This window comes from Sabethes cyaneus, chromosome 3, assembly GCF_943734655.1.
Source record: "Sabethes cyaneus chromosome 3, idSabCyanKW18_F2, whole genome shotgun sequence".
In the NCBI taxonomy this organism is placed as follows: domain Eukaryota; kingdom Metazoa; phylum Arthropoda; class Insecta; order Diptera; family Culicidae; genus Sabethes; species Sabethes cyaneus.
Window position 1 is genome coordinate 87,764,872 of NC_071355.1, and position 17,735 is coordinate 87,782,606.

Genomic DNA, 17,735 nt, shown 5'->3' on the forward strand with positions numbered 1-17,735 from the left:
CAATTCATGAAATTTTAAGACCGACCAATTTTGCATGCTATTTTTGTAAAATGTCTATTGTCCAGTCGTATAAAAATCATGTGTAGAGCATATCGTTGGCATTGTATGATTTTTAGTAAAACTTAGCAAAATTATGTAATAAATTTTGCCCCAGTATACTCAGAGTCTGTTGCTAGCGAAATTCTGTTGAAAATATCTGTTGTTAGTAAACAATCTGTGCACATGGCATGGTACTGTTATATACTATACTTTCTGTTGCATACAAACTGCGCCGATGCAACCAAGCCTCTTCTTAGCTATGAGATGACGGTTCTTGCACAAAATCGATTTGGTAGTTGAAGGAGAATAAAATAAGACATCAAAACATGAATGAAAGTGCAGCACCTAAAGGAGCAAGTGCACAACCATTGCACTCAATACTAGTGTGCGTTGGTTAGGATTACTTTGAAAATGCACATTATATAAGTGCTTTAATTAGAAACACATAATACGTACAGCTGCAGTTTGCATTTGCTTACTGAAGTTACTCGACTCAACATGAATTACTTAACCAAATTTTCCCATCCAAAAAGATTTCGTTGGAAATGGTACAGTACCGGTCTTGCAGACAATTCAACACAAACTGCAAGAGTGGTAATTGCTGGAGCAGGCTTGGTAGGTAATTCGGTGGCATACCATTTGACTGAGAATGGTTGGACTAACGTCGTGGTACTGGATCAACACAAAATAGGAAGTGGCACATCGGATTTCGGGTCGGGAACCATAGGATTATTTAAGCCTACCCCGGAACGTAACATTATAATGGAGAGTGTTAAATTATACGAACGGTTACAACGTGCTGGTCATAATGTGGGTTTACAAAAATGTGGCAGCCTTAATCTAGCTCAAACGCACGATCGAGTGACAGCGTTTAAGCGAAGAATAGCGTACAACGTACCGACAGGGCTATTTTGCGAATTTATTGATGCAGAAACAGCCAAGCAATTACATCCTCTTCTAAACGTGGACGATATTCAAGGGGCCGTACACGTACCTGATGATTGCGTTGCCGACCCAGCATTGGTACTAAAGGTGCTTGCTACTTTATCTAAGCAAAAAGGTGTCAAATATTTTGAAGGATGTGAAGTAAAATGGGTAAATAATCCAAATTGATAGTAAAATGTTATTGAACAATTTTATACCTTTTATAGGTTAACACTAAAGGGGGTCGTATTGACAGTGTTGATACAGATATTGGAACAATCAAATGTGAATACTTCATCAATTGCAGTGGAATGTGGGCCCGTGAATTGGGATTAAAGTGCAAAAAGCCAGTGTGTATTCCTGCATATCCTGCGCAGCATTTTTATGCTCTTTCAGCAAATTTAGATCTTCCGGTTAATAGCCTTCTACCGTGTATTCGTGACTACGATTCTAACATGTACGCTAGACAGTACGGCGGAGAAATGTTGATTGGTTGGTTTGAGAAAGAAGCAATACCTGCTTTCGAAAATACAAAGGATATTCCTAAAGGCTGGAAAGCGTATTTATCGCAAAATATGAAAGATCATTGTACACCACTATGGGATAAAGCATTAGATCGAATGCCTTCACTAAAAGATACAGCCCAACCAAAGATTACAAATAGTCCAGATAATTTTACTCCCGACGGGCGATGGATTTTTGGTGAAACTGCTGAAGTTAAAAACTACTACGTCGCTTGTGGTCTGAATGGAAATCCTTTACAAGGCTCTGGTGGCGTTGGAAAGGCTCTTGCCGAATGGATTGTGGCAGGAACACCTACGATAGAAATGTTACCCTTTAATATACAGCGATTCTTAGATCTCCACAATAACCGACAGTATCTGCAAAACCGTATAAGAGAAGTTGTGGGGCGACAATACGCTATTCTGTACCCAAATCAGAGTGAGTACAAATTCTCGCGAAAACTGCGTTGTTCTCCATTGTACAGTGTTCTGGAAACACGAGGGGCGGTGTTTGGAACAAAAATGGCTTACGAGAGGGCGCTGTACTTTGATACTGACTATAAGCGTAAGTATTAGCTTCACATACGTAACAAAACTTGAAAACCAATGTTTGCTCGGGTCATACAACATTACTTCTTGAAGCTAATTTGCATGATCCTAACCATTTCTAATTTTACAATCTTTCCTTTGACGGCCTAGAGTATGATGCGTAAACAAATGAATTTCTATCCAAAAAGTAAAAGTTTGATCATACTTTTGTTGTTCAGGATTTCGATTCAGAAAACAAGTAAAAAATTCATTTTCTACAACAAATGTTTTTTTTTAATTTTAACACTTCGATTTAATTAGTTATCCGTTTGTTTTTATATTAATTTCATAACAATCCGATCAGAAAAAACAATATTATAAAGCAAAGCAAAGCCTAGGTGCTACATTTCGTTTTCGAAACTTAACCTTCTGTTTTTATTCATAAGACTTCTCAGCCAGCTGTTAGAATAGAGGACAATTGCGGGATTAATGATACGATTATATCGACTCTAAAGGGCCAAACAGAATGCTGCGTCAACGCGTCCGTCAGCGTTATTCTGACAGTTTTCCCATGGGTTTACTGTCAAATTGACGCTGACGGATGCGTTGACGCAGCATTCTGTTTGGCCCTTAACAGTCTCTCTCAGCTGAGATTCGAACATACGACGACTGTCTGGTTAGACTAGCGTCGTATTTCGAAGCCAATTGAAAGGAATATTATACACCTAAAAATTCCAGTGATTCGCATTGTACATTGAAAGTAAGATTGCAAAGATTTAGAACAGACATTTTTCTCTTGTAGCAAAGCGAAAGTGAAAAACAAACTTAAAAGCCAAATCAAAATTCGTTCAATTTGTCTCTTTCTGCGTATAATTAAGGGGACACGGCGGACTAAAAATTTTGAAAAAAACCCGATTTAATCCACCTAGTGGTGAAAAGAACCTTTGTTATACCATCTTATTTGTCATTTGATATGGGGATTTACGGCACAAATATTATTTTTGATTGGAATGAAGTTTTGCTGATATGTTGGATACCACGCAAGGATTCATTTTCCACTAATCTTCTGCGGCTGAGGTGCCCTAATCTTAACGATTATGCTGACGTGGTAGTTTGCTGGACACCCAAACTTAAGTTTATAATTCTTATCATTGCATTATGTATATCTAGTTTTTAATTATTTTAGAACTAAGATCATATATGTAGCAACCTATCGGATGTAATAAAATCGCAGATATATGTCGGGAAGACACTGGACACTGCAAACTTCAGAATCAAAATACGATACATAACGCATCTCTTGTAAATATTTGTCTGATTTTCGATGTCTGCCAGACTACCACCTCAGCCGCAGAAGGTTATACTTTTTTTTCGTTCTGAAGTGCAAATGTAAAATCTAAAAATTTTGTATTAGGGTCGATTCATGCAAAGTATTCATTAACCTTGTAATCGACCTTCACGGATTTGAACCAAATTTTATCACATTGTTCGTTTTAGGTCAGAAAGCAAAAATCCTAAATTTGGTACCGATTGCTCCTCCCCATCATTAATGATAGTATGTCCACAGACTAACAGACGTAACACTGGAGCATAGTTCCATCGACAACAAAAACGATCATTCCAAATTCTCCTCTTAGCCAAGACTCAAACAGCAGTCGCTGTGCGAAAACATCGTTCGCTTGCGCTGGCGCTGCAATCAGATAAAATACTAGTAAATTTATAGCATAGCTAAATTTATAGCAAGCCGCTTTGCGTAGCGCGAAGACTATATCAGGTGATGGTAGTGTTTTTTGCGAGATTTAGAATAATCATTTGAACGACGTTTTGCCAGAAACTTTGTTCGAAATGTTACGTCTGTTAGTCTGTGGTATGTCCTTTTTAAAAGGAAATACCCGTTTTGTCAACCCTTTTTATTTTCTTTTGTTTATGGATAAAATATGACTAATATATTTAGAAAAAAAAATATGTTCAAGAAAGAAAGAAACTATTTTTACATCCCAGTTTCAATCAAAAAAAGTCGAGTCAAAATGGCTTTTTCAGCGTTTTGAGCTAGAAATGCTCATATAGAAATCGACACGTCTTCAGAACTTAGTTATCACCTATATGCATCTTAGCGTTAAACAATCTTCAGAGTGTATTTTAAGCTACTGAATAACTTTGTTGAACATTTCAAAGCAATGAAAAAAATCGTGTGCGAAGTTTTTGAGCAGAACTGCTTTCACAAGTCATTAAATTTTGCAACCGGTAACAGATAGATAGTTACTATATTCAGCGAAGTTGCTTATTTTAGTGTGTTCTACAATTTTTGTGAAGACACTATGTTTTTAGGCCCCTTTAAAAAACAAAAATTTGTGTCACGCTATTAGGCGGATTCACGATCACGCTAATAGTGTAAGAAAATGTACTATATTTTATTAATAAACGGCTCTAAAGAAACACCCGTTGAAAAATTACACATTTTTACGATATAGTAAATTATCGCGTCTTTCAGGTTTGGCCACGCTGATTCAGTAAAGTTTTCTTGTATAAATTTCACTAATTATTGTTAAATATCTTTTGACCGGTAAAACCCATTCTTATGAAATTCTGTATATATATTCGCAGTGTCAAAACCAAAACCTTTCTTTGATACTTATTGAAACTAGATAAATCATTATAAATTATTGTTAATTTTGATATGCTGTGCACGATTGTTCATAACTTTCAAATTAAACGTCCAATCCAAAAACAATTCAATAGTGATCTACGAGGCTATATTATCTTTCAAATGAGATTAATAGCGCATGCCATTTCTGTGAAACAGGCGTTCATTTGTACCTGGTCAAAACAGACTTTTGAAGGCTAACTTTGAAGCTGCTTGTCCGCTTTCAATAAAACTTGGTGAAAAGTTTAGTAATAGCAGCAGCTTTCGTTTGGTACTAAAATCGTTAAATTTGATTGTGTGGTTCCGGAGAAAATCGGGTCACGTAAGATTCACATTTTTGCTTATAACTTTTAAACAAAACGTCAGACCACGAAACAATTTAATAGTGATGTACTAGGCAATAATACCTTTTCAACAAAAGTAATAGCAGTCGAATCGGTTCAGCCATCTCCGAGTAACAGGCGATAGAAAATTCAGTGCGCGCGCACATACACACAGCAATTGCTCAGTTCGTCGAACCCTATCGATTGGTATCCAGCTTTTTACGAGCCATAATGACGGACGTGTTCGTAATATTTGAACGGCATCTTTGACATTTCACTAATACATCGCACGTCTTGTTTCCGCGCGTTCACGGTAAAGCTAAAGGAATGAACGGAAAGAAAACGTGCGATGTATTAGGGAAATGTCAAAAATGCTGTTCAAATATCACGAACACGTCCGCCATTATGGCTCGTAAAAAGCTGGATATGTGACTCGGCCCTCCGGACCTTAGATCAATTTCGTGTTTTCGACCAATTTCTAAACCTTTGCTATACAGGGTGTTAGGTAGCTGAGTGTAAATATTTCAGAGGGTGATAAAGGATCATATTTGACGAAAAAAATCCTACGCATTTGGCCAAATCTCAATCGTTACAGAGTTATTGAATATTTTTAGTTTTCGGTTCGGTTTACCTTAAATTAGCTCACAACAGAATTAACTTCTATTATGGTGTGACCTCGCATTGCTACTGTGTGAAAATCATTTTTATTTTTTAAATTTTGGACGTTATGATACAATTCCGTTATTTAGATTTTATATTGGCTCGTTTTATTGTCAATTGCAAGAAAAATTGTACCATCCAAAGTGCGCAATCGCTCATAAAAGTGCTATTTTAGCTTAAATCGTTTCGGTCTCTTCGGCGCACTTATTGCTTGGAAGATAACGAAAAAGTGCGCCGAAGATACCGAAACGATTTAATGCAAAATAGCACTTTTATGAGCGATATCGCACTTTGGATGGAACAATTGACAATATTGTGCCTGATTTTTATTTTTAGGTGTATTTCGAGCCACCGTGAGTCTGGCATGTATAAATTAACAAATTACGGTTATTTGTGTAGTATACCATTACATTTAATATAATGTAGGGTCAGGTGGGGCAAGACGGGTCACCTAAGGAAAGTACCCGATGCGTGTTTCTACGTATTCAATTTTAACCCACTTATCATTTATTTAGATGGAGTCACTAATAATCTCTTCCGAAAAAATCAACAAGACCGATTTTTCGAGGATCATATATTTTTTGTGAATACATTTAAAAGATATGTTATTTTTAGCTCTCAAAAAGTACGGGCAAGATGGGTCAAAATGCGGGGCAAAATAGGTCGCATAACAAAAAACGATTTTTTTTTATCGAAAACCTTTATGAATTCTTTACAGAAACAAAAATTATTCATTGTTGCTGCAGAAAAACGACTTGTACATTTCAAAATTGGCAACAAAAATAAACAAAACGATATAAAATAAAAATTATATCAGACAAAAAGTGAAATGTTGAAAAACTAACCTTTTGCCGGATTAACTGTTTTGTGGATAAAATATACGCCGGGCCAGCTAAAAATAGCCAAATAGACAATAAAGAAACTCAAAAATACAGATATATGGACAAACATAGGGTGCCACACAAGCTTTTTACAATGTGACCCATCTTGCCCCTGTTGAGATGGTAGCACAACATACATGTTTATTTAAAACTTTTGTAGTATATAGCAAATATTGTTATCCTAAGTGGGTTTACAAATGATAAGAGCAAACAGAAAACATTGCTATTTTTTATGCTGACGCAGTATTGGATATGCTTCGTTTTGTATCGTTTCATGTATCGCGTAAGAAATGCAGCGATTTTACATTCAAATTTTTCTATCGAAAACGGGTGAAAGATAAGTTACGAATTATAATGATTATGAAAGAACGTTACTTTAGGTACTATATGAAAAAATCGTTGGCTTGGATTAAGTTAAAACTTTCATGTTAATGCAACTGACCTATCTTGCCCCGTGACCCGTCTTGCCCCACCTTACCCTAATGGTACTACAAAAGAGCAATTCCAGCTCAACTAGCAAAACGATTTGACTCGACTATTTTTGATTGGAACGAAATTTTTCAAACGTGTTGCATACCATGCAAGAACTCATTTTCCACTAAACTTGATTTTTTTGTCAAGAGTAACTTTTCAAATTGATATTTAAAAATGAGATTACTCTTTTTCAAAACATATTATCTTGAAAACTACTTATTTGATCAGAAAGGTGTCAAAGAGTGTCCATCGATGGCTCTTCACCAGACCAGGGCATAACTTAAGCTATCTTAAAAAAATTAAGTGAATCGGAGAGGATGTTTTTGAGATAATTGACATTTTATGATTTTTATCAAGGTTTTTTTCTTTTTAGATTTTAAATGTACAATAACTTAAGAACGGCTGGGCCTAAGAAAAAAGTTTAAATGACATAATTTGTTCAAAATGATGCATAGAATTTGATTTTGTTTAAGTTTTACCAAAAACTGCAAAATGTGGATATTTTTGAAATTTCAGATTTAAAAAAAATCGAAATCGTATCCATCGATAGCTCTTCACCAGATTTTAGAGCACAATTTAAGCTATCTTTAAAAAAAAAATATGCAAATCGGAGGGGATGGTTTTGAGATAATTGACATTTTATAATTTTCATTTGGTAATTTTTTTCTAAAAATACACTTAATTTCCTACAACTTTACCGACTTTGACTTTACCGACAAGATATGATGTTTAAAAAAAAAGTAATCTCATTTCTAAATACGCCCTTTTGAAAAGTTACTCTTGACGAAAAAAATCAAGTTTAGTGGAAAATGAGTTCTTGCGTGGTACCCAACCAACACATCAGGAAAATTTCGTTTTAATCAAAAATAGTCGAGTCAAAAATGGCCTTTTTTCCAGCGTTTTGAGCTGGAATTGCTCATAAACAACCGTAATTTGTAAATTTTAATAAATTTATAAAAAGCTGTATTTGTGGTCTTAATTTTCGTAATTACTGACTACAAGAAAATTTTCGAACATCCAGGTTAGTCTCAAATGAATAATGTTTACATAACGAGTATCGTTTCGTATGGAAATTTAGCATCGTTTGTTTTTCTGCCTCGTTTGTTGCATTATTACACTTCGAATCCGCGCGTAATCTTCGACAAATTACATTATCCATTAAATTGGATCTCTATCTAGCTCCCCCTTCTACTAACAACAATTTCTTTCCCGAAATGCTTGTGAAGATGCAGAGGATTCCCTGGTCTTTAGTAGCAACAAGTATTGGACTAACATGCCTTCCCATCCCACCAAGACCCGCATTCGGACGTGGTCGGCGTCGGTATTGATCAGCACGCAGGGACCTGATAAGGTTGCACAATGAGGAACAGTGCGCTGTCCCAAGCATGCTTTTTTCAGCCATCATTTTGCAATTTTCATTGGTCCTGGTCAATAACTGAGTAGCAGCACACGGGCGGAATCCTATGCTTATGCTTATGCTAATTCCGTTATTTAGGTTTTCAAATTTCAATTAACAAAATCTTTCGCATATTTGCATTTCTTAATGTATCTTTCAAACTACAAGACCAATCATAAAATTTGAGAGATAACGGTTTAAAAGGCTCCTTTTTTAGTTGTTTGCAATCAATTTCGTTCGAATAGGAATAAATTTCGTTTTTGCTTCGATGTAACGTAACGAAAATAAAATAAAAAAGTTGCATTATATCGAGGTACTACTGTAATATTTTTTTTATAAAGGTAGTTTTTTAAAATCAACGGAGGAGACGTTAGAAGAAAGTAATGGAACAAAGGTTTTGATAGCATCCAAACAGAACGGGACTAGGCGTGAAGATGAATTAGGTAAGGGAAGGGCATTGAAGCAACGTTTCAGAAATTGTGTACTGTACCCCTTACCCAAGCTGGGATTCGAAACACCTTCTTCTTCCAGGCCTTCCTCTTACCCAGTGCGTTGTGGTTAAAACATTAACCAATATCTGCGATTCAAATGACCTGGAAGGAGAATGGGTCCGAATCCGGTTATAATTAGCTCCGATTATAGCTTGTTGTTTAGGCACAGGACAGCACAATAGGAGTAACTCCTATGCCTTGCTGTAATGTGTGAAAAACTGGTAATAAATTTAACAAATAAATATTAATAACAATGTAATAACATTGAGCTCGTCAGTTTTGTTCTTCCGCTGAACATCACAACAATGATTCAACCAATAGACCAAAATGTCCAAAGACCATAGACCAAATCTAAAGAATTTGATAATTCAAATATAAACTACATATAACCAAAACTAATGGCAAAAGATGAAGAAGAATTTATTGTTGAATAGCTGATATAATTCTCTTCAGACGTATACGAGGAATATTACCAAAACAAGTACATACATGATTCAAATAAATAATCAACAAAAGCAAATGTTTTAGTGTAAATATATCTACACCTTCCACAGATAAAGGCAATCAAAGCCAAGCCTAGATGTTACATTCCGTTAGCGAAACTGACCTGTTTTTTATACGACAGACCTTGCAGCTAGCTGTTAGAGTACAGAACAATTGCGGGGCTGCTACGATCCCTTTGCCTTTAACAGCCGCTCCCAGCCGAGGTTTGAATATACTGATGACAATTTGCGATTCGGAGTACAGTCACCTGGGTGACTGTAGAAATCAAATAGGGGTTGTTGGGTTAGGTGCGGGTGAATAGGTCCCGTGAGAGAAGTCAGGTGACTGTGAAAATATAGGAGCCGAGGCAATGACAAAAAACTGGTGGTGCAAATTGCTAAATTGCAAATGTGTGTGAAACGCAGAAAAAATCACATGGAAGTCTATTCAGCTAAAATAAATCTATTATTCGTTCAATTCGACTAATCCAACAAGAAAATTATTTGAATATTTTTTAACGGCATACTACTAGCAGCAGGCCGCTGACATCCCTATATGAATGCGCAGGGTTTGTTTATAACAAAAGCCCCGTCTCGTTTCGAACCCGTTTTCCGAACAAACTGACGCCGTTGATCAAAGCTACTCTGAACCCGAAGCAAGTGATGTGCTACGTGTGCGTTTCGAGGACACTCTCGAGTCCTTTCGAATCTCGCAGAGGGTTGCGGTAAGGGGATGGACTGTCCTGTATGTTATTAAATATCGCTATTGAAGGTGTGATCCGGCGAGCGGGCATCGAAACGAGAGGAACGATCTTCAGCCAGAGTAGCCAACTCCTAGCCTTCGCAGATGACCTCGACATCATTACTAGAAACCTTGGGATGGCAGAGGCAATCTACGCCAGACTGGAAAAAACGGAGGCTAGGAGGATTGGGTTACAAATCAATGCGTCGAAAACCAAATATATGGCAGGACGAGGCTCCAGAGAAAGCAACGTCTGCTTCCCACGGACAGAGACTATTGACGGCGGTGAACTGGAAGTAGTTGATGAGTCCGTATATTTGTGATCTCTGGTAACCGTCGACAACAATACGAGTAAGGAGACCCAACGACGCATTCAAGCTGGAAATCGAGCCTATTTTTCCCTCCGCAAGAAGCTTTGATCTAGGAGCATACGCCGCCGCACAAAGCTGACGAAGTACAAAACGCTCATCAGACCGGTAGTCGTCGAGGGACTTGAGACAGTAACTTTGCTTACGGAAGAACTGTGGGTAAAACCGACACCCTAACAATTTTTATAGAAATTCCATATCTGACGTCAATTTCTGTCCAACAAACCTCCCAGAATCTGAGTTGAACTCTAAATCCTTCATTCTACGAGGTCTGCTTGATACATATTTTGAATGTTTTTGATATATAATGAATCAATAGCACTTTTGACATTGTTCACTTGTTTTTCGACCCAGACTCTCAGTTTTATACCAAAATATAACAATAAACGCATTAAACTTACAACACATACTATCCAGAAGAACAAAGCCTGTGTCGACTTTATTCTGACTCAAACTTTCAGAACAATGGTTTAAACGAAAAAATCGCCTATATTTTTACAAAGTTGACTTAGGAATAATCGCGGATAAATCAAGGATGCAAGCATCTAATTTTACAAATTTTTCATTACATTATAACATACTTTTAATAACAAACATTATATAAACTTTTAATAAGCGTTGTTTCAATGACCCCTTTTTCCCATTAATGCCTTGTTTCCCATGCGATACTCTTAACACCTTTCTTTCATTACTTTCTTCTACCGTTATCTTCGTAGATTGTAAAAAAAACTACGGTTAGAAAAAATTAAATAATGCTTCAAATCATTACAAAAGTCAAGGTAACAAAACAAATCACAGTTAAGACTTATTTGGGTTTAGGTAAAAATGAAAAGCATGCTTGACCAACGTAAATGTAAAACATTGCAGCGAAAACATGGTTGAAATTGACTTTGGGCTGAATATTTTCGAAGTTTTAAACTAGAATTTTAGATTATTACTAAGAGCAGTACCTTGCAAAAATCAAAATCTGTATTAGTCTAGGTTTATTTCTAAAATTAATGACAGATGAACACTTATTAATAGTAACTTTTATATTCCTCAGGGGGGAATCCTCCTCCAACAATGCCACCGGGCAGTTTTTATAAACCAAAATTTTTCAATTTTATGGAAAAAGAATATTTCGCATGTGCGCAACATGTCGGCATAATAGATATATCATCTTTTTCCAAGATTGAAATCCAGGTATAATATAAAATAGTTTTCAAGATCTCAATAGCTTACGTTTTTGTGCTTTCAGCCTGGTGTGCAGAGCAGTATCCACGGGAACAGTGTTCTTGATTATTTACAAAAAATGTGTGCTAATGATGTTAACATTCAAATCGGTCACATCGTCCATACTGGTATGTTAAATGAACGTGGCGGATATGAGAACGATTGTATGCTTATACGTCAGAGTAATGATCATTACTTTATGATATCGCCATCATCCCAACAGACCAAAATCTATGAATGGATGTCACGAAATCTTCCACAGGATGCTAGTGTTAAACTTAATGACGTTACATCGATGTACACTGTCCTTAACGTGGTGGGACCGAAGTCAACCCAACTCATGAGTGAACTATCCAATTCAAATGTAAAGTTACAACCTTTTACGTATCGAAAAATAAATGTTGGCTTCGCAAGTGACGTGATGATCATGACTTTTACACACACAGGAATGCCAGGATACTGCTTGCACGTTCCGTCCGAATACGCGTTGCATGTTTACGACAGGTTGATGACAGTGGGACGCGACTATGGAGCGCGAGATGTTGGCACGTTAACTCAACGCTTCTTAAGAATCGATAAATTTATTCCCTTCTGGGGCGACGAACTAACCAGTATGACAACTCCTCTCGAGGCCGGCGTTTTTTACTCAGTACGATTGGATGTAAGTAGACCGTTTGATGTTTGTTTTTCTGAGCATAAAGTCATTTACAGATTTCACAATTGAAGAAAAAAGAGAATTTCGTGGGAAGATCTGCCCTTGAAAAACAGAAACAAGAAGGACTAAAAAAGCGTTTGGTTCTGTTTCATCTGGAGGATATTGATATTGAAAAGGATGTCTGGCCTTGGGGTGGTGAACCTATCTATCGCAATGGCGAGTATTGCGGTACCGTTACGTCCGCGGGGTAAGATGGCGTGATCAATTTATGTGTTTTAGGTAACTCACGAACAGTTTTCTTGCACACTGTAAATAACACAGGATCTTATCTGTCTAATCACACAAAATTTTATAATTTTACAGAAAATCAGTATTTAAAAATGAAATAACCTTTTTTGCTGCTTCTATTTAAAGTTTTAAAATTGAAAATGCTCTTTTAGAAAAGTTAGCATCTGGTTTGCTACGTTTACCGGTGTGGGTAGTCTACTCAAGCCCGGTCCTCAAGCATAGTTCGGAAACATGGTTCGATAAATACCCAAATTATATTCGCCACTTGAAACCAAAAACTAATAGCGTAATCAGTAGTTGAAGTTAAGAGCGTAAATTACACAAATCTATCATGCGGATCTAAATCGAAAGTTTACAGCACATCTATCGTGTTTTCGTTGCCTATCGTAAATATTTTTTGCATGCAAGACGTAGTCCCACGCCATGTGTTTTAAATTACTCCGATAACTAATAAATGACAATGTTTTTTCGCTTGCAGGAATAACTTAACAAATGATAATAATAATATGATAAATTAAATCATAATTAACCTCAAGACCCTTTACCATTTCAAGTCTTTTTTTGTAACAATTGAATCTATTACTAGAATCGTCTCATTTTGTACAGGTATGGATTTGCTTCGGAAAGGCTAGTATGTTTGGGTTATATCAGTCGATCGCAGCGAGATGTATCGAAAGTAATAACTACTGAATTTATTATGGACAAAAACGCAGTATATCACATCGACATCGCCGGTAGACTGTTTCGTCTAAAGCAACACGTCCATCCAAAGGCGACGTTGGCAAAAGCAATGGAAGAACGTGAACAACGTAAGACTTATCGACCAACAGTCTTAAAAGTTAAAAAGCAATTTCAAGCGTGAAAAAATCGTAACCAATATGTGATTGTGATAATTAGTTTATAAATAGAACACTAGAAATATATTTGACGATTCGGACTGCTTAGAAAAGACCGATACAACAGATAATCGACTATATAGTTTCATTGAGTCAAATCATACCTTGATTGGATCGTAATTTCCTCGTATTTTATCCAACCGCGCGAGCTTATCTAGATTCACTGATGGATACTTTGCTGCTATTATGTTTCTATCCATATTAGGGAATCTTTTAAGCAAATGCATTACTTCGTTTCGGTCCCGATTTCTTTGCTTTCGTTTTACATTGTAAAGCTGCTCTCGATAAAGTCGAAGGAATTTAGTTACCGCAGCTCCTTTATAGTAAAACTTGTGTGTTTGATTCCATTTTCCGTTGCGATACTTGGGAATAACGTGTTCGAACATTCTGTAGTAAAACTTAAGTCCTAATTGATTGTACTCTAGTTTGCCAGGGCGTTCGCCCGTTTCACCAGTTTCTAGTTCGTAATAAGCGCGATTACGTTCTCGAACCACAGTTTCTACATTTGTCATCGATTCATTCACCTGAAAATATAAAATAAAATATTACGCAACGCTGATATCTACTTTTTTTCTTAACTCCCTTACTTTATCGAACCTTTCAGGACTGGGGAAAAGTTCCATTTTTTCATTACATTCATGCTCCATAGTAAGCAACATATTTCGTTCCTTCAGCAAAATAAACCACAGTTTATGCAAATCAGTATTGGACTTTATCCTTAATTCATCTTTATTCCATGCTCGCCCATGTTTGATTTCATTTTCTCCAAGGTTTTTTTTGTCCTCAAAAAACTCTGATAAATCGTCTCGACGACTAGTTAGTGAGAAATATCTTGTCGAAGAAATTAAGCTGTTTGCTGGTGTGTTCAAGCTGGCACTAGAAGAAAATTTGCCTTCATAACACTGTCTTACCCACATACAATAGGATGCTTACAGACCTTTTCCCAGATAAATTAATCAGTCCAGATTGGGCAGCTTTGGAAAACTTACAAATTTGTGCAGAATACTGCCAAATTCGGTTCAAAATACTCATTTTTAATAATTTCTATTATATTACGGACTTTCATTCACGCTGCAACAAAAAGTAAATAAAAATGACAGTCGACAAAGATTGTGAGCGACGATCTGTCAAAATTAGGGCAGTATTATCGTCTATATAGTTTATTTTTCCAAAATCGACCAGTGAGTATACCCAATCAAGGTGAGGAAGAAATTGTAAATGTGCATCCCTATCCCTTTCAACTGCAACTGTCAGCAACGCACATATCGTGGGGATCGTGGGTTCAATACGGCCTATAACAAACATTCTGTATTGTTGTTTTTTGATTTTGTTTTGATCGTCGTGGTTCGTTCGAGCAGTTATTTAGAACATTTTTCGATTTTTTGGAACGACACCCTGTCCCAAACCTTGCCGTAAGATTGGGCGAGATTGGGACTTACCATTAACACCGTCAAAACGAAGTACACGGTTGCTGGTAGGGAACGTGGGAGCCCAAGTGGTGTTGGTGCCGAGGTGGAGTTAGATGGGAAACGATATGAAGTGGTGGAGGAATTTATATACCTTGGTACACTCTGTGAGATGCATGTAAGTGAAGTGCATGCAGGACTCTATATATAGTCACTCTACTTCCCCCTTAACGACGAAAGTGTTGGCAACGCTGTTATGTGAAGCTGTTACAGTGCGCGATTATCATTGGCAACATTGCTCACGTATCGGCCTCTTATCCAGCAGACCCTTGGACAGGTAAGACGTACTTTGTACACACTGCGCTTCTCCACGTCGAGTGATTTCTACAGTGCGATTTATAATGACGTCTGACATGAAACCTGTTATGCCATTGAGAATTCACACACTCGTTGGTGTAGCAGGCTTTGCAAGCCGTCACCACGAAAAATACTAAAGCACGGAACGAAGAACAAATAAATTCTTACTGGAACAATCGGAATAGACCCACGCGACGAAAAAGGACTATGGATTGGAAACTCGGGACGTGGAACTGCCGATCTCTCAACTTCCAAGGAAGCACTCGAGTGCTCTCCGACGTATTGAAGAGCCGCAAGTTCGACGTCGTAGCGCTGCAGGAGATGTGCTGGAAGAGCTCAACGGTACGTACGTTCAGAGATGGAGATACCATCTACCAGAGCTGCGGCAACACACGAGCTGGGTACAGCCTTCATAGTGATGGGCGTGATGCGGAAACGGGGGGACCAATCAATCCTCGAATGTGCAGGTTGAGAATCAAGGGCCGATTCTTCAATATAAGCATCATCAACGTGCACAGCCCTCACCTCAGAAGTACCGATGACGACAAGGATGAATTCTACGCGCAGTTGGAGAGTGAATACGACCGCTGCCTAAAACATGATATCAAGATCGTCATCGGGGATTTCAATGCTCAGGTCGGCCAGGAGGAGGAATACAAACCGGTGATTGGAAGGTTCAGTGTACACCAACGGACCAATGAAATGGGCCTAAGACTTATCGACTTTGCCGCCTCCAAGAATATGACCGTCCGTAGTACCCTTTTCTAGCACAGAATCCATCATAAGTACACCTGGAGGTCACCAAATCAGACAGAATCACAGATCGACCACGCTTTGATCGACAGTCGGCACTTCTCAGACATTATCGACGTCAGATCCTATCGAAGCGCTAACGTTGACTCGGACCACTACCTAGTGATGGTTAAGATGCGCCCAAGACTCTCCATTGTGAACAACATTCGGTACCGACGCCAGCCTCGGTTAGATCTCGCGCGGCTGAAGCAGCCAGACGTCGCCGCAAATTACGCGCATTCACTCGAAGCTGTACTGCCGGAAGAGGACGAGCTGGACGAATCCCCTCTCGAGGACTGTTGGAACACTATCAAAACAGCCATCAGCAGTGTAGCAGAGAGCTCCATCGGGCATGTGGCCCGGAATCAGCGGAACGATTGGTTTGACGATGAATGTAGGAGGGTGATGGATGAGGAGAACGCTGCGCGGGCGGCCAAGATACGCAGTGCCACACGACAGAACGTGGAAAGACACAAACAGAAGAAGATGCAGCGAAACCAAATCTTTCGGGAGAAAAAGCGCTACCTGGAAGGGCAGGAATATGCAGAGTTGGAGCAGCTGCATCGTTTTCAGGAAACGCGAAATTTCTACCAGAAACTGAATGGATCCCGCAAAGGTTTTGTGCCGCGAGCCGAAATGTGTCGGTGTCGGGATAAGACTGGTAGTATTCTGACGGACGATTGGGAGGTGACCGATAGGTGGAAGCAGCATTTCGACGAACACCTGAATGGCGCCCAGGCGGAGAGCCATGGCGGCGGGGAAAGCGATTTCGACGGTGCAACAAACGGGGAAGACGTGCCCGCCCCAACGATAGGCGAAGTTAAGGAGGCCATCATGCAGCTAAAAAACAACAAGTCAGCTGAAAAAGATGGCATCGGAGCGGAGCTTATTAAAATGGGACCAGAAAAGCTGGCCGTTTGTCTGCACCAACTAGTTGTTAGAATTTGGGATACGGAACAGCTACCGGAGGAGTGAAAAGATGGGGTTATCTGCCCGATCTATAAAAAGGGCGACAAGTTGGACTGTAAGAACTATCGAGCGATCATGCCGCCTATAAAGTGCTGTCCCAAATCATTTTCCGCCGTCTATCACCAATTGCGAATAGATTTGTGGGATCTTATCAAGCCGGCTTCGTCGAAGGTCGGACTACAACGGATCAAATATTTACACTGCGGCAAATCCTCCAAAAGGGCCGTGAATACAGAGTTCCCACGCATCATTTATTCGTTGACTTCAAAGCCGCATATGATACCATCGACCGGAAATGGAGCTATGGAAAATCATGTACGAGAACAGCTTCCCCAAGAAGCTCATCAAACTGATTAAATCTACGATGGATGGTACACAGTGCTGTGTTCGGATTTCGGGTGGATTGTCAAGTTCATTCGAATCACACAGAGGGCTTCGTCAAGGTGATGGTCTTTCATGCCTGCTGTTCAACATAGCGCTTCAAGGTGTTATGAACCGAGCGGATATCAACACGCGGGGCACGATATTCAACAAATCTAGTCAATTCGTCTACTTTGCCGATGACATGGATATTATCGGTAGAACATCTGTGGCGGTGGCTAAACAGTACACCAAACTAAAGTGCGAAGCAGAAAAGATTTGGTTAAAGGTAAATACGTCTAAAACAAAGTACATGCTGGCCAGCGGAACCGAGGCCGAACGACA

General features: G+C 38.5%; 2 protein-coding genes across 2 annotated transcripts; one reads left to right on the forward strand and one right to left on the reverse strand.

Annotated features, from left to right (window-relative positions):
- Positions 1–537: 537 nt before the first annotated feature.
- LOC128744016 (pyruvate dehydrogenase phosphatase regulatory subunit, mitochondrial-like) lies at positions 538–13,472 on the forward strand. The gene is made up of 6 exons (XM_053840756.1): positions 538–1,134; positions 1,191–2,031; positions 11,498–11,637; positions 11,693–12,328; positions 12,379–12,569; positions 13,217–13,472. The coding sequence occupies exons 1-6, from the start codon at positions 538–540 to the stop codon at positions 13,470–13,472; spliced, it is 2,661 nt and encodes an 886-aa protein (XP_053696731.1).
- Positions 13,473–13,584: 112 nt separating this feature from the next.
- Positions 13,585–14,565, reverse strand: LOC128743283 (39S ribosomal protein L47, mitochondrial). The gene is made up of 3 exons (XM_053839827.1): positions 14,444–14,565; positions 14,094–14,382; positions 13,585–14,030 (listed from the first exon to the last, which is right to left on the reverse strand). The coding sequence occupies exons 1-3, from the start codon at positions 14,536–14,538 to the stop codon at positions 13,605–13,607; spliced, it is 810 nt and encodes a 269-aa protein (XP_053695802.1). The 5' UTR covers positions 14,539–14,565; the 3' UTR covers positions 13,585–13,604.
- Positions 14,566–17,735: the final 3,170 nt, after the last annotated feature.

Coding starts and splice junctions, on each gene's coding strand:
- LOC128744016 (XM_053840756.1), top strand. CDS start 538: ATGAATTACTTAACCAAATTTTCCCATCCAAAAAGATTTCGTTGGAAA. Junction 11,638..11,692: donor TTTCCAAGATTGAAATCCAG/GTATAATATAAA, acceptor TTGTGCTTTCAG/CCTGGTGTGCAGAGCAGTAT. Junction 12,570..13,216: donor GGTACCGTTACGTCCGCGGG/GTAAGATGGCGT, acceptor CATTTTGTACAG/GTATGGATTTGCTTCGGAAA.
- LOC128743283 (XM_053839827.1), bottom strand. CDS start 14,538: ATGAGTATTTTGAACCGAATTTGGCAGTATTCTGCACAAATTTGTAAG. Junction 14,383..14,443: donor ATTAATTTATCTGGGAAAAG/GTCTGTAAGCAT, acceptor ATTTTCTTCTAG/TGCCAGCTTGAACACACCAG. Junction 14,031..14,093: donor GTCCTGAAAGGTTCGATAAA/GTAAGGGAGTTA, acceptor TTATATTTTCAG/GTGAATGAATCGATGACAAA.